The sequence below is a fragment of the Leptonotus elevatus genome, chromosome 15 (genome assembly GCF_054856555.1).
Source record: "Leptonotus elevatus isolate MCC_2025b chromosome 15, RoL_Lele_1.0, whole genome shotgun sequence".
Classification (NCBI taxonomy): Eukaryota; Metazoa; Chordata; class Actinopteri; order Syngnathiformes; family Syngnathidae; genus Leptonotus; species Leptonotus elevatus.
In genome coordinates this window covers 364,085-390,189 of record NC_141253.1, presented here as the reverse complement: position 1 = coordinate 390,189, position 26,105 = coordinate 364,085, and the positions used below count along the sequence as shown (strand labels likewise).

At 47.6% G+C, this 26,105-nt stretch overlaps 4 protein-coding genes and 3 non-coding genes across 10 annotated transcripts in view; all 7 read right to left on the bottom strand.

The window, feature by feature from the left end:
* The window catches only part of abraxas1 (abraxas 1, BRCA1 A complex subunit), a 28,932-nt gene extending 19,718 nt beyond the window's left edge, over positions 1–9,214 (bottom strand). Inside the window, exons 1-2 of one of the 3 annotated variants that reach the window (XM_086096694.1) lie at positions 8,924–9,214; positions 2,422–2,524 (exon numbers count right to left, since the gene is read on the bottom strand). The gene's annotated coding sequence lies outside the window, so the exon portion shown is untranslated. The remainder of the gene's footprint in view (positions 1–2,421; positions 2,525–8,923) is intronic. The other 2 variants (XM_086096695.1, XM_086096696.1) reach the window with 2 other exon arrangements.
* A 1,326-nt stretch (positions 9,215–10,540) lies between these two features.
* On the bottom strand, positions 10,541–13,305 carry nkx6-1 (NK6 homeobox 1). The gene is made up of 3 exons (XM_086097157.1): positions 12,587–13,305; positions 11,396–11,571; positions 10,541–10,885 (listed from the first exon to the last, which is right to left on the bottom strand). Exons 1-3 carry the CDS (start codon positions 13,245–13,247, stop codon positions 10,619–10,621), a joined length of 1,104 nt encoding a protein of 367 aa, XP_085953283.1. The 5' UTR covers positions 13,248–13,305; the 3' UTR covers positions 10,541–10,618.
* Positions 13,306–15,634: 2,329 nt separating this feature from the next.
* rpl17 (ribosomal protein L17) lies at positions 15,635–18,530 on the bottom strand. 2 transcript variants are annotated; one of them, XM_086097662.1, is made up of 7 exons: positions 18,469–18,530; positions 17,998–18,047; positions 17,781–17,821; positions 17,229–17,363; positions 16,942–17,040; positions 16,433–16,624; positions 15,635–15,716 (listed from the first exon to the last, which is right to left on the bottom strand). In XM_086097662.1, exons 2-7 carry the CDS (start codon positions 18,035–18,037, stop codon positions 15,669–15,671), a joined length of 555 nt encoding a protein of 184 aa, XP_085953788.1. In that variant the 5' UTR covers positions 18,038–18,047; positions 18,469–18,530; the 3' UTR covers positions 15,635–15,668. The 2 variants fall into 2 exon arrangements, with proteins under 2 accessions (XP_085953788.1, XP_085953787.1); XM_086097661.1 differs by having other exon boundaries at positions 18,429–18,508.
* On the bottom strand, positions 15,842–15,908 carry LOC147161354 (small nucleolar RNA SNORD58). The gene has a single exon (XR_015097335.1). It is a non-coding gene; the product is annotated as a small nucleolar RNA SNORD58 (small nucleolar RNA).
* Positions 17,120–17,185, bottom strand: LOC147161353 (small nucleolar RNA SNORD58). The gene has a single exon (XR_015097333.1). It is a non-coding gene; the product is annotated as a small nucleolar RNA SNORD58 (small nucleolar RNA).
* LOC147161352 (small nucleolar RNA SNORD58) lies at positions 17,888–17,952 on the bottom strand. Its single transcript, XR_015097334.1, has one exon. It is a non-coding gene; the product is annotated as a small nucleolar RNA SNORD58 (small nucleolar RNA).
* Positions 18,531–19,751: 1,221 nt separating the features above from the next.
* On the bottom strand, positions 19,752–25,874 carry mfhas1 (multifunctional ROCO family signaling regulator 1). The gene is made up of 3 exons (XM_086097180.1): positions 22,684–25,874; positions 21,394–21,564; positions 19,752–20,038 (listed from the first exon to the last, which is right to left on the bottom strand). The coding sequence occupies exons 1-2, from the start codon at positions 25,541–25,543 to the stop codon at positions 21,410–21,412; spliced, it is 3,015 nt and encodes a 1,004-aa protein (XP_085953306.1). The 5' UTR covers positions 25,544–25,874; the 3' UTR covers positions 19,752–20,038; positions 21,394–21,409.
* Positions 25,875–26,105: the final 231 nt, after the last annotated feature.

The window sequence follows — 26,105 nt, the reverse complement described above, 5'->3', positions numbered from 1 at the left end:
TGCCCGCGCGACTTTTCCCACGTACGTGTGTGTGCGTGCGCGCGCGCGTGTGTGTGGTTTACACAGCTTGGCGGCACACATGGTGTCGGAGCGCAAGGCGGCGTTGAAGGCCAATTGTAATATTTGGACAAGTTTCTAAAGTTTTGGCAAGTCACAGACAGGAAGTGACACGGCGTGTTGACATCAAAGGGTCGGGGGTGGGAAAGCATGGCATGCCTTTACACGCGTGTCATTTCCCGACACGCCACCCGCGTCACGCTCGGCGTGTCGGCGGCGGGTCGCGAGGACATTTGGGACGGTTCCCAGGCTGGCCACACACGCGCACTTCAGTCAAACGTTACACTTTGGAGGAACGATTGGTCGCCTTACACTCGTGATTGGTCGCCTTACACGGGTCGCCACGCCACCGTTGGTTCTTTCTGCTCCATCACCTGATATTGTTGAAATGTGAGTCATATAAAATAATATAATGCATTATGCTAGCGCTGTGCTAACATTGTGATAAATTGGTGCTAGCATTTTGCTAATGTTTTGCTCATATTTGGCAATTAGTGCTAATATTTTGCCTGTGTGGTGTTAATATAATGCTGGCATTTGTTTAGCATCGTGCTCATGTTGATTTAGCATTGTGCGAACATTTTTAGCATTGTGCAAACATTTTTAGCATTGTGTTAATGTTGTTAGCATTTGGGTAAAGCTATAACCAAATGCTAACAACCGTAACACAATTGTATTATGCTAATGCTATGTTAGCAATACACCATGTTGTGCTAGCATTGTGCTAATGTCCTTTCAGTATTGTAATAATATTCTACCAGCAGTGTGATATTGTTCTGTTAGCATTATGCTAATGTTATGTTAGCATTGTGTTAATGTTGTGCAAGCATTGTGCTACTATTGTTAGCATAGTCCTAAAGTTTCATTAGTATGGTACCAATGTTGTGTTAGTACTCTGGCAATGTTGCATTGTGCTAATGCAGTGTTAGCAGTTTGCTAATTTTGCGCCAGAACATTGTGTTAGGATTTGTACATAGCGTTATGGCAAGGTTGCATTAGCATTGTGCCAATGCCGATGCTAGCACTGAGCTGTGTTAGCATTATGCTAATTTTACAATAACATTGTGCTTACGTTAGTTTGCACCTGTGGCGTGCACCAGGTCACAATTGTCCATGAAGGCGCCATTAGCATGTCATTAGCGTAGCACTACATTCCTGCGTCGGCAGCATCAGCGTGTTGAAGATTCATCCCGCCAAAATAAAAGCTAACAATGTTGTTTATGGCGCAGCTGTGAAAAAGCCGCTGAGTCGCTCTTGGATTTACGAGGCGCTAACGAGCTTCATTAAGTCGTTCGCTGTACTGACACCGGCAGCGGAGGATTGTGGGAGCCGCGCGGTCCTGAGGCGGCAACCGTGAAACAGGAAGTGCGACGCTCCGTATGAATCCAAATGAAGAAAAGTTCATTTCCTGTTTGAAGACCAGCGATGACTTTCCTGATTGGCAAGAAAAAGGCGACAAATCCCGCACGTTTTTCCTTGAACCCTTGCGAGCGAGCGGGACCCCCGCGCACCGCTCGATGCCGCGCCGCGCCGCGCCCGGAGCTTTCCCGCCGGAATTGACGGCGTCCTGATTTATGGGCCTTATTGCGCCGCATAATTAATTTTATGCATATGACTTCCTTTACAATTACTATGGCGACCCGCGCCGCGTACATCAACGTTTCCTTAATTGCACATTCATCACATAAAATACGCGCCCGCAAAAAAAAAAGTCCACACGACACTCGTGACACAGACATACTCATACCATATATATATATATATATATACACATTAGGGCTGTCAATATTAAGGCATTAACTCTGGAGATTAATTTAAATAATTAAACTGTGTATGTATATATGATATGATATCAGTAGCAAACTGCAAGACTCCATTTTTATGATCAAAATTCCTGTAATATACAGTATATTTGTTTTTAAAATTAAAAATAATTGTGTTTATTTATTTTTCTCGTGAAGTAATAAAATAATATAAATATTTTTGTAAAACAAAAATTGTTCCATATACAGTATAGATTAAGATTTTTTTAAATTAAATAAATCAGTTCTTTAATATTACATTAATGATGTATAAAATTTGAATAAATTGTATTGTTGCAATAAATTATTTTTATTAAACATTTTTTATTATTTTGCAATTTCATTAATTTAATGAAATAAGCAATTTATTATTCAATTTAAAATCAAAACAAAACACCACCTTCGTTTTATAGAAATAAATAGCGTTTGCACATTTTTACGTATGATTATCCATTTTATGAATCAAGTCGTTGACGTCATAATTTTAACGAATTACCAGTTTGAGTGAATTTAATTTCAATTGTATTATTCAAATCGGCATATTTGAGCGATCATTACTAACTTTAAGCGAGAACGTGGACGCTTCTGGAACTTCTCCATGAGGATGATGATGATGATGATGATGATGAGGAGGAGGAGGAGGAGGATGATCAACTGCAGCCATTCTGGGGTCAGAAGTGAGAGGTCACAGTGATGAGGAACATCAAGCTGATGAATAATTGAACTTTCACTCAACATGGAATATAAATGCGAGCGCACACGCACACGCGCACGCGCACGCGCGCGCACGCATGAAAGCCTCCTTGTTGATGATGAAGATTATTGTCACATGAATGTTTGATAACATGTTGCATGAAATGCGCACACGCATGTGAACGCTCCCTCCCGCCTGAGTGGCTTCAAATGTCAAAGGTCAGCTGCAAAATGTCTCCGTAAACTCGGCAGGGTTAGGGTTCGAAAATGGAGGACCAAAAGCGAGTTTGAGGAGCCAAGCCGGCTCCGCTTGGCCTGGACGAGCCGCAGGTGACTCGTCAATTAAGACGCAATCAAGAACACGTGCTCCTTAATTAGCACGCGCCGCTTAACAGGCGTGTTAATTAAGAGGCGCTGCCCCGACGGCGTACACGTCACCTTTGCCGGCGGCAGATGCCCTGTTTGCATATTAATTGGCCTGTTGCCGTGGCGACCGGACAATTAATTAAGTGCGGCGCGCGGTGAGCGAGTGCTGCCCCCTATGGGCAGCTGTGAGGTGTCTGTTAATGACGCGTGCGCGCACTCGGTCCATTCATCACTCGGGTGCGCTGACAGTGACGGATGGTCATTAATGGGGGGGCAGGAGGGGTTCCGCCCCCTCCACTACGGCCACGCTGACAGGCAAGCCGCTCGCGGGTGCCGCTAGCAAGTGCGGCCATTAATAATGCTGGGGGGGTCACGCGGCGTGGACGTGTCGGGCCTGTCGGGCCTGTCGGGCCCGCGCCGGCGCGTCGGCGGCGGCGCGTGGTCGCAGTCACGGCGTGTGATCAAGTGAGTGTCGGCGAACGAGCAGCACTCGCTAATGAAAAGATGGCGCCCAAATTGGAGGCGTGCGCTCGCCGATGCGTGCCGCCGGCTGACGACCCATCTGTGGCTCATTGTGACCTGGGGAGAGGGGGGGAATTGTGTGTGCGGGGGGGGGGGGGGGGGGGGCAGTCTCCCAGACAACGCATCACGTAGCCCCCCCCCACCCGGCTCATCTGATTGCTCTGTTAACGAAACAATGACACCTGCTGCCTTTTTCACACTTCGTACGTTCAGGACGTCACGCGTGGAACACGGACGTGCTTTTCTCCTGATTGAAAACCTCAATTTGAACCCTGCAACGCTCGTTTAAAACTCTACTTTAAAACCCTGACAGTCATTTCAAACCATATTTAAACCTCGAGTTTAAAACACAAATTTGAACTTGTTATAAAATCCTCATTTGAAACCCTAACTCTATTTTAAAACCCTACTTTAAACAATAGCTAGCGTTTCAAAGTAGGTTTTTAAACGAAGATTCGGGTTTTAAATGAGGGTTCAGGCAAAACAAGACAAGCAAACGTTTGTCGCCTTCGAGACGACCTTGAAGACGCAAATCAGGACGTCAGCGTAAAAAGGCTGAAAACCTTTCGAGCGCTTTTAAATCCAATTGTCACGCTAACGCTAATGCGTGGCTAATCCGCGCTCTGCATGTCGTTAGCGGGAGGCGGAGCTTCTCATAATCACATTGCGCCAAGCTAATTGACTTAAAAGTGCCGTTGCTAACGCCCGCTAATGCTAGTTTGTCCGTCCGTGGCAAGCGACCTTCAGCCCGTGTCCTACAAACTCGCACGCTAGGCTAACGCGATGCTAACGACGGCAGACTTTTAACATTCCAAACATTTAAATTTGACCACATTTCCATGACAACCACAACGCGACTTTTGTTTACCTGATGAGCGTACACTAACAAAAAAAGTGTTTTTCCTAGAAAAAGACAAAATGTTGAAGTTGAGGAAAAAAACAACAGGAAGAAGAAGAAGAAGAATTGCTCATCAGCCAATGAGGAGGCAGCGATCATGTGACTTGATTGACGAGCACAACTGTAGCGCAATTAGCGGCTATTAGCCTCAATTAGCCTGGATTAGTGGCGTTGTCACGGCAACGGCCATCCGCCACTTTGTCTCATTTGTAAACATTGCCACATCAGCAAGACCCCCCCCGCACGTCGTCGGGACCACCGAGACCACCAGGGACCATCGGGACCATCTGTCTTAACTCCTGCACTGGCTTCCTTTAACTAAGCCGCCGCCCATTTCCTTTAACTCGCCCGCCGCCATCTGTGCTTGCTCTTTTGTGCAGGCAGCTGCGAACCCCCAACACGCGCACACAACCTGTTAGCAGCACTCATTTATTCATTGCCTTTTTCACTCACACACATGCTGTGACCTCTGACCCCCGACATCCTTTTTACTCGCTACACTGCCCCCCCCGCCGCCAACACCAACCGCCAGCATGTATCATCTTGTAACCGTAGCAACGTGCCATCAACACGATGTGTGGTCACATGACTTCCCGAGGTCCACTTCCGTTCGCTGAAAGCAACAGCGCTAATGCTAACACACGCACACACACTGATGTACACAAACACGCACACGCAGTCACAAACAGTTTTGAAGACTTTTTCAGAGTTGATGTTGCTGCCGACGTTCCAGACGCGATTCAACGATTTGACGAGCGTACGTTGGCGTCGCCGCACGGCCTCCAATCAACACGACAGGAAGTCTTCTCAGACGCTTTTCGAACCCCGACGGGGATTCCCAAAAGAGTGTGTCCGAAAGCGCGACAGACTTGCGATATGTTGAAGGTGATTGATGAAAAGGACGTCCATCGGACCGCCGTCGGGCCTCCGAGCCAGCAGGGGCCCTCGGAGGGCCGACGCGTTGGGCACAAAGCGCACATTCTTCACGTTGGCGCTGCAATGTGACAATTGACACGCTCAAATTCCCTTTCAGATGTTGGACCCCCCCCCCAAAAAAAAGAAACCACATTAGTAAAGCCAATTTTTTTTTTGCAATTTATAGTAGTAAAGCGTTAAAAAAGTAAAAAAGAGCATATATACGCCGATGTTTTTTTTAATGTCAATGTGTAGTAAAAAAAAAAATAATCCTCGAAAAAAAAGGACCAACTTTCATATTTTTAAAATGGTCATGTATAGTAAAGCATTTTTTTTATACATGGCCATGTATATTGTATAGTAAGGCATTTATTATATAAAATATGAGCATGCATATAGCAAGGCTTTAAATATCTAAACAAAAAAAAAAGCCATGGTAAAGTCAGGCATTTTTTTTTATGACATTGTATAATAAGTTAAAACAAACATTTATAGTCAAGCTTTTATTTAAAAAAAAAAAAAAAAAGGAGCATGTACATAGTAAGGCGTTTTTTTTTTAAACAGCAATGTATAAATAAGGGCTTTTTTCAACAAAAACAACATGCATAATAAGGTTTATTTAAAAAATAACCATTTATAGCATATTAGAGTATATAAAGATGACCATGTATATAGTAAGAATGTTCTTTTTTTTTCATTTTCAAATGACCATTATAGTAACTGACTTTTTTTTTTAAAGCCACACATAGTAAGACCTTGTATAGTAATGCTTTTATATTTAAAAAAAAAAAAACTGATTTTCATTATTTAAAAAATTATTGTCCATGTTTATAGTAAGGCTGATTTATTTTTAATTTTTTCAACTGGAAGCCAACAAATTGACAACAGCATTTGAAACATGTCGTGAAAACGACTCGATGGGCCCAGAAATAAACGAGGAGGAAAATGGCGCCCAAACTGGAGACGTGCAGGTGCGAAGCCGAGCTCATCTAATTGCAGGTGATCAACTCAAACGCGCACGCGCATCATCTTGTCGCACTTTTTCGTTTGGCTTTTTTTTTGCCGTCGCGGTGAAGTGTGGGCGGAGTCACGTGGCACTTTAAAAAGGGGCGTGGTTTGGGCCCATTCCGTGCTCATTGGGACCTTTGAGGGCCATTTTGTTGCCGGCGGCGATGGCGAGGGCGGCCGATGCAAATGTCGCTCCCAAATCCAGCTGAATTTCCATGAAAGCTTCCGGAAGCTTCTAAATCCGCAATTTAGCAAATCAAAGTCATCGGAGACGTTGATCCCGCAATACGGATGCCTGTCAGGAGCCTCGCGCGCATTAGCATTACAATCACACGCGAACCCTCACGCACACACATGCGCACACACAAAAAACGCACACACCCACGGATAAGAAAACACGCTTAATGATGCTAACGAGCTAATGCTAACGAGTCTTTGATGTGGTCAACCAGGTAAAAACATCAACCACGTCTTTATCTTTAAGTGTGTGCGTGGATGCACGTGCGCACGCATGTTAAGCAGTTTTCAGGTCACGCACACTGAAAGCTGCTAGCGTGCGTGCGTGTGCGCGTGCGTGCGTGTGCGAAGGGGTCGCCAAGGTTGTGCCAATCAAAGCATGACGTCATGCCGGCCGCCAAGAGGGCGCCGATCGTGGCCACGGCAACACGGTGATGTCATCACGGTCACCAGTCGGCGCACAGGAAGTTGCCAAGCGGCGGCAGGAAGTTGCCGCGTGGAACCAGGAAGCAGTCAGGAAGCGAGGCGGCGGCGGTCATCGGGTCGCGAGTTCATGAGGTCAGGTTGTGGCGTTGTGGGCGGGGCTTATCGATCCCAGTGAGTGCCTCTTGCCAAAGGTCAAAGGTGAGAGTTCCCCCAAAGCTTTTAAAGCAGCGATGGCCTGATCAATACGGCCAGACTGCAAGCACCTGTGATGTCATCATGTGCCATGTGACCCCGGCACGCCCGCACCTTCGTGATGTTCAGAAAGGAAGCCAGATGCTTGTGGCTAAGGCTAATGCTAATGCTAGCAACTAGCCTGCTCATTTCTATGGCTGCAGTCTGTTTTCGTCATCCCAGCGGATTGAGGTCCTTTTTTCCCCACAGTTTTAGCATTTGAGCTTGATGTTAGCAGCGATGCTAACGTTTGATGCGAGGGCGTCATTTTACTTCCGCGTGGTGTTAGCGTGTGTTGTCAATGAAAGGGTTCACGGACTTCACTCGTACAAATAACATTTTAGCTTGTTAGCATGAGGCTAGCATCTGTTGATGTTGAAAAGCTATATTTATACTGTATTCCTTTGTTAGCATTGCAGCATGACACTAGCATCTCAGTATGATGTTAGCATGTGCCACACACACAAATGCTTGCACACAAACAACACAAATACAAACACACACAAACCTACGCTCTAGCACACACACACAAACAAAATAGCGCACACGCACTAAAACACTCAGCACACAAAAAAATATGTACACAACAAACACACACACGAAAAAGGCTGCTTGACTTTGGTTGCCACGTTTCCTTGGCAACGAGTCACAACAAACTAGCGCTATCTGTTAGCATCTCGCTTGGCGCTGAAGTGCAGGGGGCGGGGCCACCAAATGTTTGGCTGTCATTTCCTGGCTGTTTGCCCCGCCCCCCACACCCCCACGTGACCCGACCACTTTCTCTTCCTCCGTTGGCCGCTGCCGCGTTTGCGTCTTGTTTTGCAAAAAGTGCTTGATGGTCGGATTTGCATAGAGATGAACGAGGGCGCGGCGCCTTGACGTGACTTTTAAAAGATGATTGAGGGCGTTATTAGGGTCCGCTAACAGGTTATTGTAGTGCGGCGGCTAACGCTAATAGCGCCCGCGCACAAAAGACTGCGCTGACCTTTCATTACTTAGCCCCGCCCCCCGCCGTCACCCCCGCCGTCCATCCGTCACCCACAGGCCGCGACCGCGAACGGCGCCGACGCCATCCATCACTGTTTCGCGGCACGGGAGAGGGAGGGAGGGGGCGGGGCCGAGCCATCATGTGACAAGAGACACACAAAAGCAACAATGAAGGCAGATAAGAGTCGGAGACGCCCCCCCCCCCCCACGCACACGCACGCCAATAATGGACAACAGGTGCCAGGCTAGCCAACCGCTAACAGGTGGTAACCAATAAAATATCATTTGATGCATCCTCGAAATCAAGCTTTCTATAACACAAAAACATCTTGTGACACATTTTTCGTAAGAATAATTTGCTATCTTAAATGTATTATTTATAAACGTTTTTTGTTTTTTTTACTTTAAAGTTTTTATGAATGCGTTCTTTGTTTAAAGTAGTGATTTTGCCCACAAATTTACATGTAAAAAAAACTAATCTTGTTGTTGTTGCCTTCATTTCCTTTCCATCAACGATTGAAGGCCAACGTGAGGTTTTCAATCTCACGCATGCAAACGTCATTCTTTGAGAAAAAGGAGCTGCCGCCATTTTGTTTGACTTTCTTTCAAATGTTTTCTAGTCAGCGAGGAAAGGTGGCGATCTTCTTTTTCTTTCTCCGTTTCAGGAAGACTCGAAATATGTCAAATATGCTCGTAATTGGCAGGCCTGCTTTTGTTGCCATCTTTTTTCCTGAACTCTGATTTGTGTTTGTTTTTGAGCTTGAAGCGTTTCTCGACTTGCCTTTTTCTTTTCTGTGCAGGTTTTCGTCCTCTTTTGGGGTCTCCGGCCTGCAGTTGCTCGCACCCGACGTTTCGTTTCCTCCTCCTCGGGGATTTCTTCGAATTCACTTCATTTCCATTCTCGTCATCGATTGGAGGTTGCTGATCGATTTGCCCGTTTAGCGACATTTTGGGTTTTGACGTGTTATTCCATTCCAGCAGCGCCGACTTTCTGCGCATGCGCCAACATCAACATCCCAAAACTTGCAAGCGTTTCAAGGCCACAAGATTGCAATCGCTTGTTTGATGCGGCAGACAAAATGAAACGCGTCCAATCCAACCCGCAGCCGCAAACGTCGTGGGAAACAATTGGCTGACAATTTGTCTGGCAACAACACGTCACGTGCGGAAAGACGACATTTGCAATTCCGCTTTCAGTTGAGACGAAACGTTTCTTTTAGCCTTCGTTCATTTCCTTTGCAACAATGAACGAAGGCTGCGCAGACATCAAACATTTGTTTGATTTGTATTATTTCAGGTGACTTCAGACTCCGCCCACTGTCTTTCCCTGCCGTCTCTTTGCTTGCCTTCAGACGTGATTGTGTGTGCGCGCGCGTGTGTGCGCGTGTTTGCGCCTACCCAATATCTCAATCCAAAATATTAAAATAAACCGTGGCCAATAAATGAAACAAAGCAACCTGTTTCCTGCACTTGACGAATCAGCGCACCGGCTTCAATCCACTGTGCTCGTTCACACCTGGCCACTAGGTGGCAGAATTCCCATTCAAAAAAAGTTGAATTCAACAAAATATTGGCTCCAACATTGCGTTTCTTATTGAATGCAAATAATTAAAAAATATTCGTCATTTAAATGGTTTTATGCCCGTATTACTTTGATTTTATTTAATTATTTTATAAATGAGGTTTGATCAAGTTGGCGGTTGAGCATCCGTATTTAATTGGACGCACGCGCACACGCAGCAAAAACTAAAAGATAGTGCTGATGACGTCATCGGAGTTCAAGGCGTTGGCGGACACCTTTGCCCAAATTTTTTAAAATCAATAATTTGCTCTTTTTTTTTGCCCGTGATCTGATGACGTCAGCTTGGACGTCAATAACTGTTAAAACGGCCCTTATTATTATCATTATTATCAACATCAGTATTATTTTATTGTTACTTTTTGACAAATTTATTTGTTTGTGGGTTTTTTCAGAATATAAAAATGTAAATAATACTTCTACTACTAGAAGTAGTAATAATACATTTCAGCAACGTTTTTGCTAACGTGACACGGCTTATATTTTATTTGGAATAATATCCACATTCTGTAATTTACAAAAAATATTTGTCACTGTCCATAAGCACAATGATACGAGCACGTTTGTTTTTTTAACCAACGAACGCATGTGATTTCATAACGATAACCATCATCATCATCTGATTTCGTATAATAATAATAATAATAATAAAGTTGTTAGTAGTAAAGACTGTTTATTGAGTGAAAGTGCTGACGTTACATGAATTAAATTAAATCGACGTGTTGCGTTCACGCGTCTGTACACTCATAAGAATATTTGTCATAACAATCATCATCATAGTAATAATAATAATTAATAAAAGAGGACGTGTTCCTATTTACAGTCCCAAAAGTATTTACAAGCCAAACGAAATGAAAATGTCTTTTTTGTTTGTTTTGTTTTGTTGTGTTTTGTTTTTTAGGAGGAGGAGCCGCCTCGCTCGGGCGCGTGCACGACAACGAGCGCGTGCTTGTGAAGGAGGCCGTTGAGGTGGGGCGGGTCGTGGTGGTGCTGGGGGGCGTGGTCAGGGTCCAAGGGTTTGTCGTAGTCGTTGTCGTCTTCGTCATCTTCCAAGTCCGTGCTGACCTTTAACCTTTCCGTCTGCGAGTCGTGCTTCTGCTTGGCGGAGGCCATCTCGGCCGCGTGCTTCTTCCGCCATTTTGTGCGACGGTTCTGGAACCACACCTGGCCAGCGCGTGCGCGCGCGCAAACACACACATACAAAATAAATAATAAAAACATTTGATCTATATATAAATATATTTATATATATAAATATATATAAATATATATATGAAAGACGCCATGTTTGTAGTGAATAACGACGTCATAAAATCAGGTGTGTGTGTGTGTGTGTAATTGACACGATCACACAAATCAGGATTTATTGCTATTTTTATTATTATGTTTATTAGTATGGATGGATATTATTATCATCATCATTAAATATATATGATATATCTAATAATGATAATGATTATTATGATCATTATTATTCTACAGTATTTGTTGTGTCGTGCTCCCGCGATATCAACATCTGACCAACACGTCGCTCTGATGCTTTCGTAGACAATCCTAATGATTAATCAACATTTTCAAGCGATTTGATTTGGACATTCCGAACGTGTGAACTTTGCAGGACGCTGCATGACACGCAAACGATTGTGATTCTTGTGTTCGTTTTTGCGTGCTTACCTTGACCTGGCTCTCGGTCATCCCCAGAGAAAAAGCCAGCCTCGCTCGTTCGGGTCCCGCCAAATATTTGGTTTGTTCAAAAGTTTTTTCCAGAGCGAAAATTTGCTGTCCGGAGAAAGTTGGCCGCGTGTGTTTGCGTTTGCCGTCTTTGCCGTCCGCCATCACGCAACTCTGCTCTGAAAGGAAAAACGGAAAGAGAAAGCAGTTCATAAAACACACACACAGGACGCAAATATCGATCATCGTCATCCTGAATGAAATATTGCCTCAACGACATAATTATGAAGAGCGACTATTTTTAGCAGCTTTTTCAATGACAAACTTTCGATGACGAATTGAACACAACACATTATGAATTCTTCATATTTGCAAAAAACGTCTCCTTTTGCTACATGGATCAGTCTTAATTGTCGCTTTGATTATATAATTTTTTTCCTTCTTATGTTGTCCTCCAACAACACAAACATTGAAAGAGCTTTTTAATAAACCTCCGTTATGATTATGATTCGTTAAGATGTTAACATTCTCGGTTAATTCTTGGTTTTTGCTCGTCCAGCACAAACTTCTGCTGGGAAACATTTATTTTATTATCAACAACAAATTACGTTGAACATTATCATCATCATTATTGTTATTATTATTGCTATGTTATTATTATTATTATTATTGCCATTGTTATTATTAACAACCTTTCATAAAAGCTACTCTCAAACAAATCACAATTAATAACAATAAAAAAAGGACTTTCGCTATTTATAATCGTCTTCGTCATTTGATTATGAAACGAATTATTATTGATCATCATCAGTAACATTTTAAATAGCATTTTGATATTTATCATCATTTTCATTTCCCCCCTCCAACAACGAACAGACGTTCGAATTTTTGTGCTTTTTTTTAAAGCATAAAAAAATAGCTTAAAAATATTTTCGATCTGCATCATAATAATGATCAAAATAAATAAAGATATTTTTTGTCCATACAATTATTTGGTGACTAACTTCGTCATCAGTGACTTTTGTTGTTCATCATTTGTAATAGCTTAAAAAATGTGTGTATTGAATTTCGTGTGAAATGATTCAAATGAGCGTTAAAAATGTCACATTGTGTTGAAAACATTTTCCTCATCATAATAATCAAACATGTCTACATTCAGCATAATAATAACAAGAATTGAGAGTGGAGACTTACGAGGCGAGCACGCGAAGCGCGCGTCCCTCCAGTGTGCACCCTGCATGACCCCCGGCCAGAAGATGGGGGTCCTGCCGGGCAGCTCGCTCAGGGGCTTCATCGGGTACCGGACCATGGCGGCGGCGGCGGCTGCGGCTGCTGCGGCGGCGGCGGCGGCCGCGGGTGAGAAGTAGAGTCCGGCCGAGGGCGGCGCTGGCGCTGGCGCTGGCGGCGGGGGGCTGAGGCTGCCGAAGCGCGGCTGCAGGGCGCTCAGGACCCCCAGGGAGGCCGAGGACGGGGCCGCGCGCGGCCGGTTGAGGATGTCGTTGATGCCGTGCGGCGTCGCGGACGAGCACAGCTGCGACGAGCACAGCTGCGGCGAGCCCAGCCCGGACGACTTGAGGCCCGGCGACGGCGACGCCGCCGCGGCCGCCGCCGCCGCCATCCCGCCCGGGTTGGGCGAGCCGGTGGCCGGGGACGCGCACGACGAGGCGGCCGCCAGCGGGTAGGCCGGGTACTGCATGGACTGCGACTGGCAGCGGGAGCGGGGCCGGGGTTCATGGGGGCTGTGCACGTCGGCCGCCATGCTGTGCAGGGCCGCCAGCGGGGGGGTGAGGCGAGGAGGCGAGAATCCGCCCAGGCGGGATGAGGCGTCCTGCATCCCGGGAGCCGCCGCGAACATGGCCCGCTCGCTCCCTATGGCTGCAGCCTGCAGCGCCGACGACGGGGGCAAAGTCTGCCGGCGCCCCGGCCCGCCGCGCGAGCGACCGCCAAGGCTGGGGCTGGGGCTGGGGGAGGGCAGGGCAGGGCAGGGGGTGTAGTGTTGGGTGGGGGGCGGGGGGGCGGCCGGAGGAGCAAGACAACCAAGAAGAGGAGATGAGGCCTCCTTCAACAAGTTGCCAAAGTGACGTCCAGCTGGATCCAATTGGGCGCGGGGAGGGGGGGGGACTCCTCCGCGCGGATTGGGCCGTCTCTCCGTGACGTCACGACCTACACATCAGCATCGCTATCGCGATCAACATTAAAAGTCATTAATAAGCAGGCAAGCGGAAACTCGTGACTGCAGGACGGGACGCTTTCAAAAGACAACTCCAAACATTCCTTCACAATAAGTCACAAAAGTCATCGTCGGACGGCGAAAGTCACCAAGTCGTCACGTCGTGGATTTCCTTCACAATTCAAAAGTCCGGTCCTTCATGCAGCCGTATCTGAGGTCTCCCTCATCGTATCAGGCTTCATGCGGCGCGCGCTCGTTTGAATCACCTGTGTTGGCTGAGGGAGACGCGGAAAACAGGCCGCACCGGGGTTGACAACCAATCGTTTACAACACACACATCGAAGTCATTAAGGCCGTGCAGGACTTACTTCCTTCAAAATAAAAGCAAATCTTTGCCCAGCCCAGAACTGGGCCTCGAGGGCCGGAGTCCTGCAGGTTTTGCATGTTGCCCTTCTCCAACACAGATGATATATGATCGGCTCATCAGCAAGTTCCGCATAAGCCTGATCACGAGCCTGTTGATTGGAATCAGCTTGTGTCGGAAGAGGGAAACCTCCAAAACCTGCTCCAGTCCAGATTGCCCGCCTCTGCTCCAGGGCATGTTTCTTTCGGTAAAACAAAACAAGATGACTTTCCTTCAAAGTAAAAGTGAGTTGCCTCAGAATTAAAACATCAAAATAAAAGTCATATTATGGGATGGGGGTTCCCCTTCAGAATAAAAGTCATCGCCAAGAAGTCATCGTAGGACGTACTTCTTTCAAACACAAGACATTGCAGAACGTGTTTCTTTCAAATAAAAGTCGTGACAAAGCAGACTTCCCTTCAAACTAAAAGCCTTCAAGTCGATGCAAGACCCACTCCCTTCAAAATAAAAGTCATTCCACTGTCGATGTTGGACGATGCGCGCGTTTAACGCCAACAAGTTCGCGAGGAATGCAAACCATTCGCTCTTCTCACATTTCGTCGTCAGTCAATTCGCGACACGGTGGCGCCGCCTCGTGGCCACATGGCGTCGCTGCACCTTTCCAAACGTGCCACATTGTCCTTCTTGTCTTTTGTCTCCTGACGGTGAGCGATCGTTCGCTTTCCGCAACCTTGTTTTTGGCTGCAATTACTTATTTTTAACAGTAATGTACTTATTTTATAACATGAAGGTTTGCGCGTTGAGAGAAATGTGAGAAAATTAATTTTCAAACCATTACTAGACGACAGTCCTTCAAAATATCAAGTCGTTAGACTTTCCTTCACAATAAAAGGCATCAGCAAGTCATTGGAGGACACATTTTCTTTTAGAATCTCATCAAATTGCTACATTACAACCTGGCTTCAAAATAAAAGTCATGTGGTGATTATAGGATGATTTTGTTTTAAATAAAAAGCACGAAGTCATTTTGGGAGCAAAACAAAAACTAGTGAAGTTGTTACGTTAAAAAACTAAAGTCAAGTGACTTTAGGATGATTTTCTTTCCCACTAAAAGGCTTCAAGTAAAAGCAAAATACTTGTTTTGACGGAAAAATAAGAATCAATAAAAGTCACAAGAGGAAGTTTGGCTTCATGTAAAAAGTCAGGCAGTCGTCGCAAGTCGCTTGCTTGATGTCCTTTAAACTCAAAACAAGACACGCTTCCTTCAAAATAAATCAGTCAAGATATGACAAGCTTCCTTCACAATAAAAGTCTTCACACTGCAATTGAATTACGTACGAAACCGGAGTTCACTTGTTTTAAATTCAGATGAATCCAATATTTTCACTTGTTGATCGCCGCTTATCAATCGTCTTCATTGACAGCCTTTCAAAATAAGAGTCAACTGTCGATTTGCAACCTTTTTTTTTTTTTTAGATGCATCAACTTCGTGCGGTTTCATTCGCTGCAAGAGTTTGCCTACTTTGAGAATCCAAAGCACGCGTGCCTCCGTGTGATGTCACGACGACATCACCACACGCCGCCGCTCGTCATTTGGGGGCGTGGCTTCTCGCCAGCTGGCTTTTCGTCGCACGCGGCCACCAACAGAGGATAAACGCTTCTCGAAGAACAACTTGGCCGGAAAAAAATGGACGTGCACAGCAAGAAATTGGTGTCAAGATGGTTTTGATTTTTATTGCAGGTTACTCGCGTGACATCAACTTCTGCTTCTTCAGCTTCTTCTGGGACACCTGCGCGCGCGCGCACGCACGCACACACACACACACACACACACACACACACACACACACACGCGTGTTAACACGGCAGCGGCCATCATGACATCATGACATCATGCCAAAACGGTTGCCGGAGTGTTGCTCAGAGTTTTCCAGTGTTTTCATTGCTAGATTCAAAGGTGTCCTAAGTAGTCGTCATGGCAACACAACAGCGACAACGCGACTTACATTTGAAAGGAAAAACATGAAGACAGAAAAAAAGTTTGAATAATAAAATCGGACTGTCAAGTGTGCCTTTAAGGGGCGCGGCCTACTGAGTGCCATTGGTTTTTGTTGTTGTTTGACGTTAGCGTTAGCACGCGCTCATTGCAAGTGTTGCCATTTTGTGTTTCGAGGTCTCCAAAAGCGCTTTAAGGCCACATCGAGTACAAATACGGCAAAACTGTACCAAAGTCATCTTTTTGGCTTCTTCAAGTTCTCTCAAGCACGCGAGTCTCCAAATACGCGCACCAAAAGGATATTTTGGTTTGTGGTGTTAAAACAGTGCCATCAGAAAAAAGGAGAAAAAAATAGACTAAAAACTTAAGCTGCCTGAATAAAACAAATATATATATGAAAAAATAATATTGAGATGTTTTTGTGAAAAGAAGAAGCCATTGGCGATGTCCCGTTTTGACTCGTTCCCGTCTGGTTGTTTTTCGCGGCGGGCGGGGCGGGGCGCGTCTCACCTTCTTCTTTTGCGCCACCTCCTCCTCGGGCTTGGGGACGATCTGCTCCTTCTCGGTGAGGATCATCTCGATGTGGCACGGCGAGCTCATGTACGGGTTGATGCGTCCGTGGGCGCGGTACGTGCGCCGGCGCATCTTGGGCGCCTTGTTCACCTGGATGTGCTCGATCACCAGGGAGTCCACGTCCAGGCCCTTCCGGTCAAAACGAACGAAATAGTCATCACGCTCGGAACGCTAATTTCGTGTTGCCTCGCTTTTTGGGGGGCGCCACTTTTTCCTTTTTTTACAGTTATGTACCTAATTTAGAACATTTAAAAAGGTTTGAACGTTGTGAGAAAATGCCTCGATGAGAACATGTAGAAAGTGTGCGCTGTTTTTAGAGCCTAAAAACGCGAATAATAAATGTCACACATAAAGCGAAATTCCTTGCGTCTTTTTTGGGAATCCAAGCCAAGTGGAAAATGAGGCCCACCAACGTGCACGGCTGGGCCGTTGCCACGGCAACCCACCTTGAGCTCAGCGTTGCTCTCTGCATTCTTGAGCATGTGCAGCAGAAACTCGGCGCTCTTTTTGGGCCATCGGCCCTGCGTCCAGTTGAACTGCTTGGCCTGAAGGAGGACAAAAAAAAAGAAGATGAAATACATTTTAATAAATGTTTAAAAACGGAACGTTGCCGCCTCGCCGGCAGCCGCTCAGACCATAGTTTAGTTTCATGGTGCATCCAAAGGTGTCCTAAGAAGATCATCACAGCGGCCGCCATCGCTCCCTCCCTCCCTCGCTCGCCCCTCCCACTCACCTGAGCGCACCTGCCCACGCCGCCGTTGTAGCGCCTGAAGGGGACGCACTGGTGCTTGACCACGACGTCCCGCAGGTACTTGTTGGCCTTGCGGATGTGCATGCCTTTGATGGCCTGAGCCGTCTCACGCGTGTTCTGCAACATGTTACAAGACTTTCAACCACATTTGTTTCACAAAACACACGCGAGACAAAACGTCAGCGTCGTCCATTGCCATGTTTAACACTTGTGGGACACGCGACCACAAGCGAGAAAAACAAACTACTTAATGACTTCCACAGCCAAGTCGCAACTGTTGAGAGTACGCGACCTTGTCAAGGCTCGACAGACGCGATTGCAGTTTGTGGGGCAAAATTCTTGAGAATTTACAGGACACTCAAATACCGAAATGTTCAATGGGTGAAGCCCTACACGGAAAATGGTCAATAAACGGTAGTCAGGGGGAACTGCTGTTGTAATTCATAATTAAAATCAATCAGATTAGTCGATTCATCAATTCGATTAATGTACAAATATTCAATAGGCACTCGTGAATTGAATGTGGCGACTCACCTTGAAGTGGACTCGCAGGTTGGAGCCTCTGGACTTGCATGCTAGGAGACAAAAGTGGCCGTGAGCGAGACGTTCGTTTTCTTTGGACCTTTTTCAACTTTTGTGAAGACGCTCAGACATCACAGTTGTTTTCATGGGAATCCAAAGGTGTCCTAAGTAGTCATCATCGCGTCGACAATTTACGAGCGCACACAAAATGCAGTCTGCAAATACTCACACTTCGTCGGGTTCTCGGGGTCCAGAGAGTAGCGGACCATTTTCAGACTTCTGGAAGAAAAAAGAAAAAAACGTCAAGCACTTCCGCGGTCCACTTAAAAAAAAAAGCAGTTCGCTCGTAACGCCGGTGAACTACATTCGGTGTCTTTACAAACGTTTCAGCACACAGCCAGTGTTGTTCACTACCAAAAGACGGCGACCTTCATTTCCTAACATGTGCTAGAAGGTTCAATGAAACGTTCATCGGTTAACGTGGACGGAATCGCTCCAATGCGGATACAGCCAACATGGCGGACCACGACGAAACGTTCACGTTAAAGGCACAATTGCGACATTTCTAACAAACTTGTGACATCAACTCGTGTATTGGCGTGTTGCGGACAAACCGAGACGCTTTACAAAGTAGGATGTAGCAAATTTGCAGAAGATTACAGTTGGATTGCGCGGCTGCTCGTCGACTTGTCGTCCTTACCGAAGAGGCCGCAACGGGAAGAGGAAGAGGCGAGAACACCGCGCGGGCCTTGTGCGCCACTTTCATGTCAGCGCACCCTGGTGGCCGGAGGACAGCACAACTTCAACTTGACGACCTCCATCCAGTGTGTTACCGTCGAATGTTTCATCATCGAGTTTGATCAAATCATGCGCACGCATGACATTGCTTGTTTTAAAATAGGATACACTTGTTATCTTTGCGCTAATAATGTTCCCAAATCAAGATATGCAATATTGGACAGTGGCGAGCAGCCACTATTATCAGATGCACTCACTGACCTACATTTATTGACAAGCTACTTTCAAAATGTTGTTCCATGAAATTGTATTTTTATTCCCAGCAACCCATTTGATACTTTTGATGGCGCTGATCTCGAACAAACTTTTTCGTCCGAGTGCATTTGCTTTTATTTTCAAAGCTGTACCACCACTTCCTGATTAATAATGTAACACTATTATTTTGTAGTGTATCCTACCACTTCCTTTCAGACACTTGCAACTGGAATGCGGAAGTGCTGACCGGTCAGGTCTTCCGGATTGCGTTTGCGTGCCCTCGCAAAGATTGCGAGACAACGCAACAGTTGTTTGACGAAAGGACGTTTTTTTTTAACGGCTCATCTTCTTAAGAGCGACGACGATGGAGCTGCACAACAGTTTCCCACTTCTGTGTATCCCCCCCTACCATGTCCCCGTAGGGGCTTCGTAATTCTGCACTTCAGAAGTTCACCGTTTGAATTTGTGCAGGCTTAGAGCGCCCTCCAGTGGTTGCTTTGCTCATTGTTTTGCTGATTACAAATAAGAATGGAGCAGCACGCGACGCCGACTCGTTCGAACGGTTGGATCGGGTTTTGTTGTCGCTTTGGACAAGAATTGTCCTTTTACTTTGCTGTCGTCACTGGGAAACTTCTAGATTTCAGCAGCTAGACAGCGAGTTAACGACGTTTCAAATAAAGAGCCCAAAAGGAAAACAAAGTGAAATCTCGAAGCTTTAAAACGTGAGTCGATGTTGCATTTGTGAAGACAACGTGAAATGTAGTCCAATGATGTGACTTGTGTTTGTATCCACATGAAAAGCTTACAAGTTGAGCAAACTTTAGTTTGCATCATGCGTTTGATGGAGCGGTTTGTCTCACTTCCGGCTGTTGCTTTGCTTCAAATCCTTCCTGCTCCCGGAAAAGAACCGTTTTTTTTTCCCTTTAATTGGAGTAAACCGGCTTCCATATAGTTGTGTGTCCAAAAAAAGACCAACATTTGAGTCACCTAGTGGTGATTGAGTGATTTATTCACGCACTTGTCTTCTCCCGGTGTAGAAAAATAAAGGTTTTATTTACATGAAAAAGACGAGTCGCAGATTGATGATGTCATCATCAGTAACACGTTTATGCCACATTGACTGGGACACACAAAATCTATTGATTGCAACTTTGCTCATCTTTGGACACAAAAATGTGATTGATTGATGGATGAAGTGAAGCTAGCTGAGGAAGAAAGTGTTTTCAGCAGTTCAACACCGTCCGTCGTTGCGTTCCTGAGAAAGTCCGTCCAACAACCTAAAAAAAAAAACAAGGAAGAAAATGGGCTAACACGTACGCACCGCAACGAACAAGTGCAAAACATGTTGATGGATCAAATATGTTACTGACAAACATAATGGCGGCGGCGCGTTTGGAAATCACCTGCGAGTGAGCGCCGCTTCACTCAAACAAAGCGTTGTTCAAATGTGTCACATTAAAAAAGATTTCAAACAAACAATGAAATGAATAATAACGCATGAATAGACATGTCGAATTGCGTCTTTTACTGGCTAAACAAGCTCTCCTCAGTATGCTAACAAACGTCACCTTAGTCATGCTAGCAAACACAAATGTTAGCAATGCTGGTGAACTGGCTAACAAACATGCTAGCTGTATGTTTTTAGTATTTTTTTAATGATTATTTTGTACTGTTTTGACTTTTTAAACATGTTTTTGTGTATTTACACTATATTAGTATTAACATGATTACTTTTATTCATTTAGGATATGTGATGTATTTGCTTTTTATGTTTTTTTTTGTTTCTGATTTCTTTGTTTTTGCTATCTTTTTATATTGTTAGCTCAACATGTTAGCCACGCTCCAACAAACACAATTTTATTTTTTATGTTGATTTATTTATATTTTTAAAAAAATCTTCAATTTTAGTTAAGTTTTTTTTAGCTGTGTTAATGTAATTCATGTTAGTGAACCACTAACACACATTGGCTTCGTATTTTATTTATTTACATTTTTCAAACATATTTTCTTCTTCTATTTTTTAAATAAAAATGACAAAATAAATGTGATCTTATTTTTCTTTGTTATGTTTAACAATTAAGACAATTAAGCACGTTTATTAGCTATGCTAATGAATATGCTAACAACGACGTCGTTAGAATGTGCTACCAAACATTAGAAATGCTTGAGAAGTAGAAAAAATGAGGAAAAAAAATGCTGGAGAACATGAAACCGTGTTAGTTGTTTTTTTCTAGTATCTATTATTTTTGTTGTTTAATTATTTTTGTTTACTGTATAATCTTTTGTATACCTCTTATCACTTACATACATTTTTTTATTGTTTTATATTTTATGTATTACATTTTTTAAGGAAAACTAGTTTTTTTAATGATTATTAATAATGTTGAATAATTAGTATTTAAAAAATAATTATTTTATTTATTATAATTTTTTGATCGGCTGTTAATATGACGTTAGCCACGCTAGTGAACATGTTGCTAACACTGCTAATGGATAGTATTGTTACGTAGCAGCTAATGCTACTAGCATCAGTAACAGCTAGCGTCACAATCCAAGACCTAATGCCGCTAACATTGCTAACGGCTAGCATGGCTAATTGTACCAGCGTGCTGTCGGGCAAGGTTGTGCTCACTCGGGTACGGGCGGGGTCACTTTGGGCCAATCGGGGCGGGCGCGGGCGTGGACGGGGGCGTGTCCGTTGGCGTGGGCGGGTAGACCAAAGCCACGTCAACTTGCTCGGAAGAATTCTGGGGGCACGTCAGCTCGCTCACGCCTTCGGGACGTCGCTGGGACAGAAGCTCTCCTGAAACGAGAACGCACGCGCCCACGTCGTCACTCACCGCCATTGACGGCTACAAACGTCAACAATTCATTTGAAATATTTCTATTATTCTATCATTTCCCCCCACTTTTGTGAACAAGAGTATGAAAACCTACAATGAAATAAAATTGGATTGCGATCATGCGATTAATTCCGATGACAACTTTTAATTGCACGACACCCCGAATTTTTCATAATCTTTTCTTTTTCTTTTTTTTTTTAAGTGTGCATTCGAGTCTGCAAGCGTGCGTCTGCCAATTTGTGCAATTTGTGTATTTCTGCCCGTGTATTTTTGTGCGCGTGCGGCACGTTTGACACGATCAGCGTGATTGACCCCGCGTGACCTTCCCACGGCCCTCACAGTGGGTGGGGCCAGGGCCATCACGTTAAATCCGAGGCGGCGCACGTGTGCGCGCACGTGCGTGACACGTAAATCCCGCGTGTGCGCGCGGGATCAAGACACGTTGCCGTAACAGGATCGACACGTGGCGACCATTTTTGTTTTCATTCATGCCTGAGCCGACGTTGACAGCGGCTGAAGTCAACACATCTGAAATCCATCACGATCACATTCAAACTCCCGTTAAATGGCGTCGGTGCACATCTGGCAACATCAGGAAGAAAAGCGCCTCAGATGAAGTTCAGCTGCTCGTTACGGAAAACATAACAATCTGAATTCTTTATGTCATAATTGAAATTATTGATTATTGAAACGATTATTTTTTGATACAAAACAAGGACATGTTTGAACATTTAAAAATATTAAGACAAATAAGAGGATTTGAAACACTATCATTATGTATTTTGATTAAATGCACACAATTGTTTTATTGGCAATGATAGAACGATACCGATTATTAGTAGTCAAGGAGACCGATAGCCAATATTTCAAGCCGATATTCATTTGCAGTAAAAGAGAAAATAGTAGCGTCAAACAAACAAAAAAAAATCTTTCTTTTAATTTTAGAAAAGCTAAATTAAGTAAACAGGTTTCAGGTTTTGCTCCCCGAAAATAATTTTTTTGGGGTGAATATGTTTGTGTTCATTATTGACAAAATGGCCTCATCAGCGGCAATCGCCGTCGAGCGGTTGCGACCTTACCGGCAAAGGCGTGCGGGCTGTCCGAGCCTCTTCGCAGGCACTTGGCGCACATGACGTGCTTGTGGTAGTGCAGGCCGGGCCAGTCGTCCAGGAGGGCGTCCAGCTCGCGCAGCAGCGGCGTGATGGCCTGCCACGCCGTCCAGATGTTGGGCAGCGCCGCGCGGCTGCCGACCGCCAGCGTGCCGGCCCGCTGGCTGATGACCACCGGCACTTTTCCGCGGTACGCCAAGATGCGGCGCCGGCCGTCCGAGCGGCGGGCCACGTGGCCGTCGATCCGCGCGGCCAAGCGGGCGAAGAGTCCGGGCGGGATCAGGAAGGGGAAGCTGTACCGGATCTGCAGCTGCTCTGCTGAGAAAGGCGGGCACGGCGGCGGCGCCCGGCCCATGCTGGCTTCCGTCTCCGAGATCCCGCTGAGTTCCAAAGCGCCGTCGGCCTCCGGCTCCTCGGCGCCGACGTGTCCGGGGAACATGTACCAGAGCTCGGCGGGGCCTCGGACTTGCTGGCCTCCGCGCGGTTTGTTGACGCAGTAGCACACGCCCATCTTGTCCAGGAGCTCCAGGATCATGTCCACGTCCCGTTGGGTCTGGACGAGGGGCCGCAGCATCTGCAGGATGGCGCCGGACGGCAGGAGGCCGCGGCTACGGAAACCTTCCAGGTGGCGCTGCAGCTGGGCCGTCGTGAGATTCTGGCCTTCGCCGCCGGACGGCGCCGGCGGTTGGAAGAAGACGTTGAGGATGGCGAGGAAGCGCGGCGGGTTGTGAAAGACGTAGTCCTTGAGTGCGGGGCTGTCCTCCAAGTGCAGCAGCGTCCCGCTTCGGTGCAGGTAGGACAAGGCGCTCTGCAGCCGCTCGCCCGCCAGCCCCGCCTGCCGGCCCAGGCGGGCCCAGTCCCAGCGGGTCAACCACAGTCCTTCCGACTTGAGGTGCAGCTCCTCCAGCGTGCGCCAGGACCTGGGCCGCGGCCGGCAGAGGTCGGGGAAGATGCCGGGGTGCCGGCCCACGGACGCCAGTTTCTCCCTGAGGCGCCGGATGCCCGCCGGGTGGGTCCCGACGCAGCTGACGCTCAGCAACGGGGACAGAATCTGCAGGCGGCGATCCAGAAGGAAGCGCAGCCGGGCCTTCTTCCGCCGCAGGTTGTGGTCGGAGACGGCGTAGAAGGCGCCGTGAGGACGGGACGAGCGCGCCGCCTCGCCGCGCTGCAACGCCTGCTCCACCTTCAGCGCCAAGCTGCCGAGAACCTGGACGTCCCTGGCCTGCTGCAGGCCCACCTGCCGATGCACGTCCAGCGTCTTCTCCATGAGCTCCGCCTCCCCGCACAGGTCGGCGTGCGTGCCCACCAGCAGCACCACGGCGCGGGGCACCTTGGCGCCGAGCAGGTGCAGGAAGTAGCCCACGTGGGAGTAGAAGTCACGCGGGGCGTAAGCCCGGAGGTTGACGGCCAGGACGTAGAGCGCAGACGGGCACAGGAAGAAGGGCTTGATGAGGTCCAGGTTCGGCTTCCCGGGCAGGTCGTACAGCAGGAAGGCGGGGCCGCCCTCCGCCGTCCAGCCGCCCACTTGGATCCCTTGGCCGGCGCCGACGTCGCGGCTGCGGCTCAGCAGGCTGTGCCGCAGCCGCGTCTTGCCGGCGTTCTCCAGCCCGACCAGGACCAGCTTGAGCCTGGGCCCGACCTTGAGCCGCGCCCGCGCCGAGTCCCGCTGATGGGCGGCGATGTGCGGGATGCCCTTCATGCACACCTCGTACGGCGGCTGCACCAGCGGGTTGCCCTTCACCTTCCAGATGTTGACCTTGGCCAGCTTTCCGAAGTCGTCGGGCAGGACGGCAATCTGGTTCCCCTGCAGAACCAGCTCCTCCAGCTCGGCCAGCTCCACCAACGAGTCCGGGAGGTACGTGATGTCGTTGTTGTCCAGCCAAAGGTTGGCCAGGTTCCGCAGGCGGCCGATTTCCCGAGGAACCCGGGTCAGCCGGTTCCTGCTCAGGTAGAGTTCCTCCAAGCCCGAAATGTCCAGAAGCGCCTCCGGGAAGTCCGCCAGCCGGTTGGAAGACAGGTTGACCATCTTGAGGGCTCGCAGGCGGCCAAAAGCGGGCGGCAGCGCCGCCAGGTGGTTCCCGTCCAGCATCAGGCTCTCCAGGCTGCGCAGGCGGCAGAAGGCGTCGGGTATGAAGCTCAAGCGCAGGCTGCTCAGCCACAAGATCTTGATGCTCGCCAGCTCCAGCACGCCGTCGGGCAGGACGTCAAACTGGTTCCCCGAGCAGTCCAGCTCCTCCAAGCGGGCCAGCGCCAGGATCTGGGGAGGGAAGCGGCTCAGCTGGTTGTGGTCCACGTCCAGCGTGCGAAGCCTGGCCAGCCGGCAGAAGGTCGCCGGCACGTCGCGGAGCTCGTTGAAGCTGACGTCCAGCTCCTCCAGGAGCTCCAGAGCGCCGATGCGCTCCGGCAGCTGCTGGATGTTGTTGTGACTCACGCTGAGCTTCTTCAGCGCGCTCAGCCGGCCCAGACCCTCGGCCACGCCCCTCAGCCGGTTGTGGCTCAGGTCCAACTCCACCAGCTGCCTCAACTCGAACACGGCGCACGGCACGGTGGCGAAGTGGTTCCTGCGCAGCACCAGCACGCGCAGGTTGTTGAGACCCGACGCCAGGCCTTCGGGCAGCTCGCGCAGAAGCTTGTTGCCCAGGTTCAAGGCCTCCACGTGGCACAGGTCCGCGTCTTTGGGGTAGGGGGGCAGCTGGCGCAGGTCGCTGCGCAGCTTCCTGGAGCGGAGGGCGGCGGCGCGCCACAGCTGGGCCGCCTTCAACTTGTCCTCCGGGGGGGGCGGCGGCCTGGGCTCCCCCCGCTCCTTGCTGGTCTCGTTCGGGGTCCTCATGGCGCGCCCGTCATGTCAGCCGCGTCCGCGCGAGCAGATCTGCCGGCAGCAACGCGAGACGCCTCGACCGGGAAGGAGGCGGGGCTTCATGGCCTGACGTGGCCGCGATGGCGTTCGGCGGCGCTCACGCGAGGGACCAAAAGGAAGCGAAGAAGGACGAAGCCGAGGGGCCGCGGCGGCGTCGACATGGCGGCCGAGACGCGCTCCGACTCGGATACTCCTCTTCCTCTTCCTCTTCCTCTCTCCTCTTCCTCTTCTCCTCCTGCTCCGTCTCGCTTCCTGCTGCTGCTGCGGAGAAAGTGAGGACGTTGACGTCATCATCCCCGCTCTACTTCCTGTTTACAAATTTGGAGTCTTCATTATTCGCATTTTTTTTTATTCCATTTGGTGACGTCGTCCTCGGCAACGTCACACGTAGCGAGGATAACACATTTAGCGAGTCAAGTAACATCGGCGTCGTTGACGGATTACGTTTGACACCTGAAAAAAGTGACGTCAACCATTTTGATTTCATGTCCTTTACATTCAATTTCAGTTAAGATTGCCTCATTTTTTATGATGA

Bases quoted from the DNA above. Each gene is read 5' to 3' on its own strand.
- nkx6-1 (XM_086097157.1), bottom strand. From the start codon at position 13,247: ATGTTCGCGGCGGCTCCCGGGATGCAGGACGCCTCATCCCGCCTGGGC. The intron at 11,572-12,586 runs GTAAGTCTCCAC...TTTTCCTTTCAG, and splicing joins GCGCTTCGCGTGCTCGCCTC to AGCAGAGTTGCGTGATGGCG. The intron at 10,886-11,395 runs GTAAGCACGCAA...CGCGCTGGCCAG, and splicing joins TGACCGAGAGCCAGGTCAAG to GTGTGGTTCCAGAACCGTCG.
- rpl17 (XM_086097662.1), bottom strand. From the start codon at position 18,037: ATGGTCCGCTACTCTCTGGACCCCGAGAACCCGACGAAGT. The intron at 17,822-17,997 runs GTGAGTATTTGC...TTTGTCTCCTAG, and splicing joins CCCCGAGAACCCGACGAAGT to CATGCAAGTCCAGAGGCTCC. The intron at 16,625-16,941 runs GTGGGTTGCCGT...TTTGACCGGAAG, and splicing joins AGAGCAACGCTGAGCTCAAG to GGCCTGGACGTGGACTCCCT.
- mfhas1 (XM_086097180.1), bottom strand. From the start codon at position 25,543: ATGAGGACCCCGAACGAGACCAGCAAGGAGCGGGGGGAGCCCAGGCCG. The intron at 21,565-22,683 runs GTAAGGTCGCAA...TTCTCGTTTCAG, and splicing joins CAGCCCGCACGCCTTTGCCG to GAGAGCTTCTGTCCCAGCGA.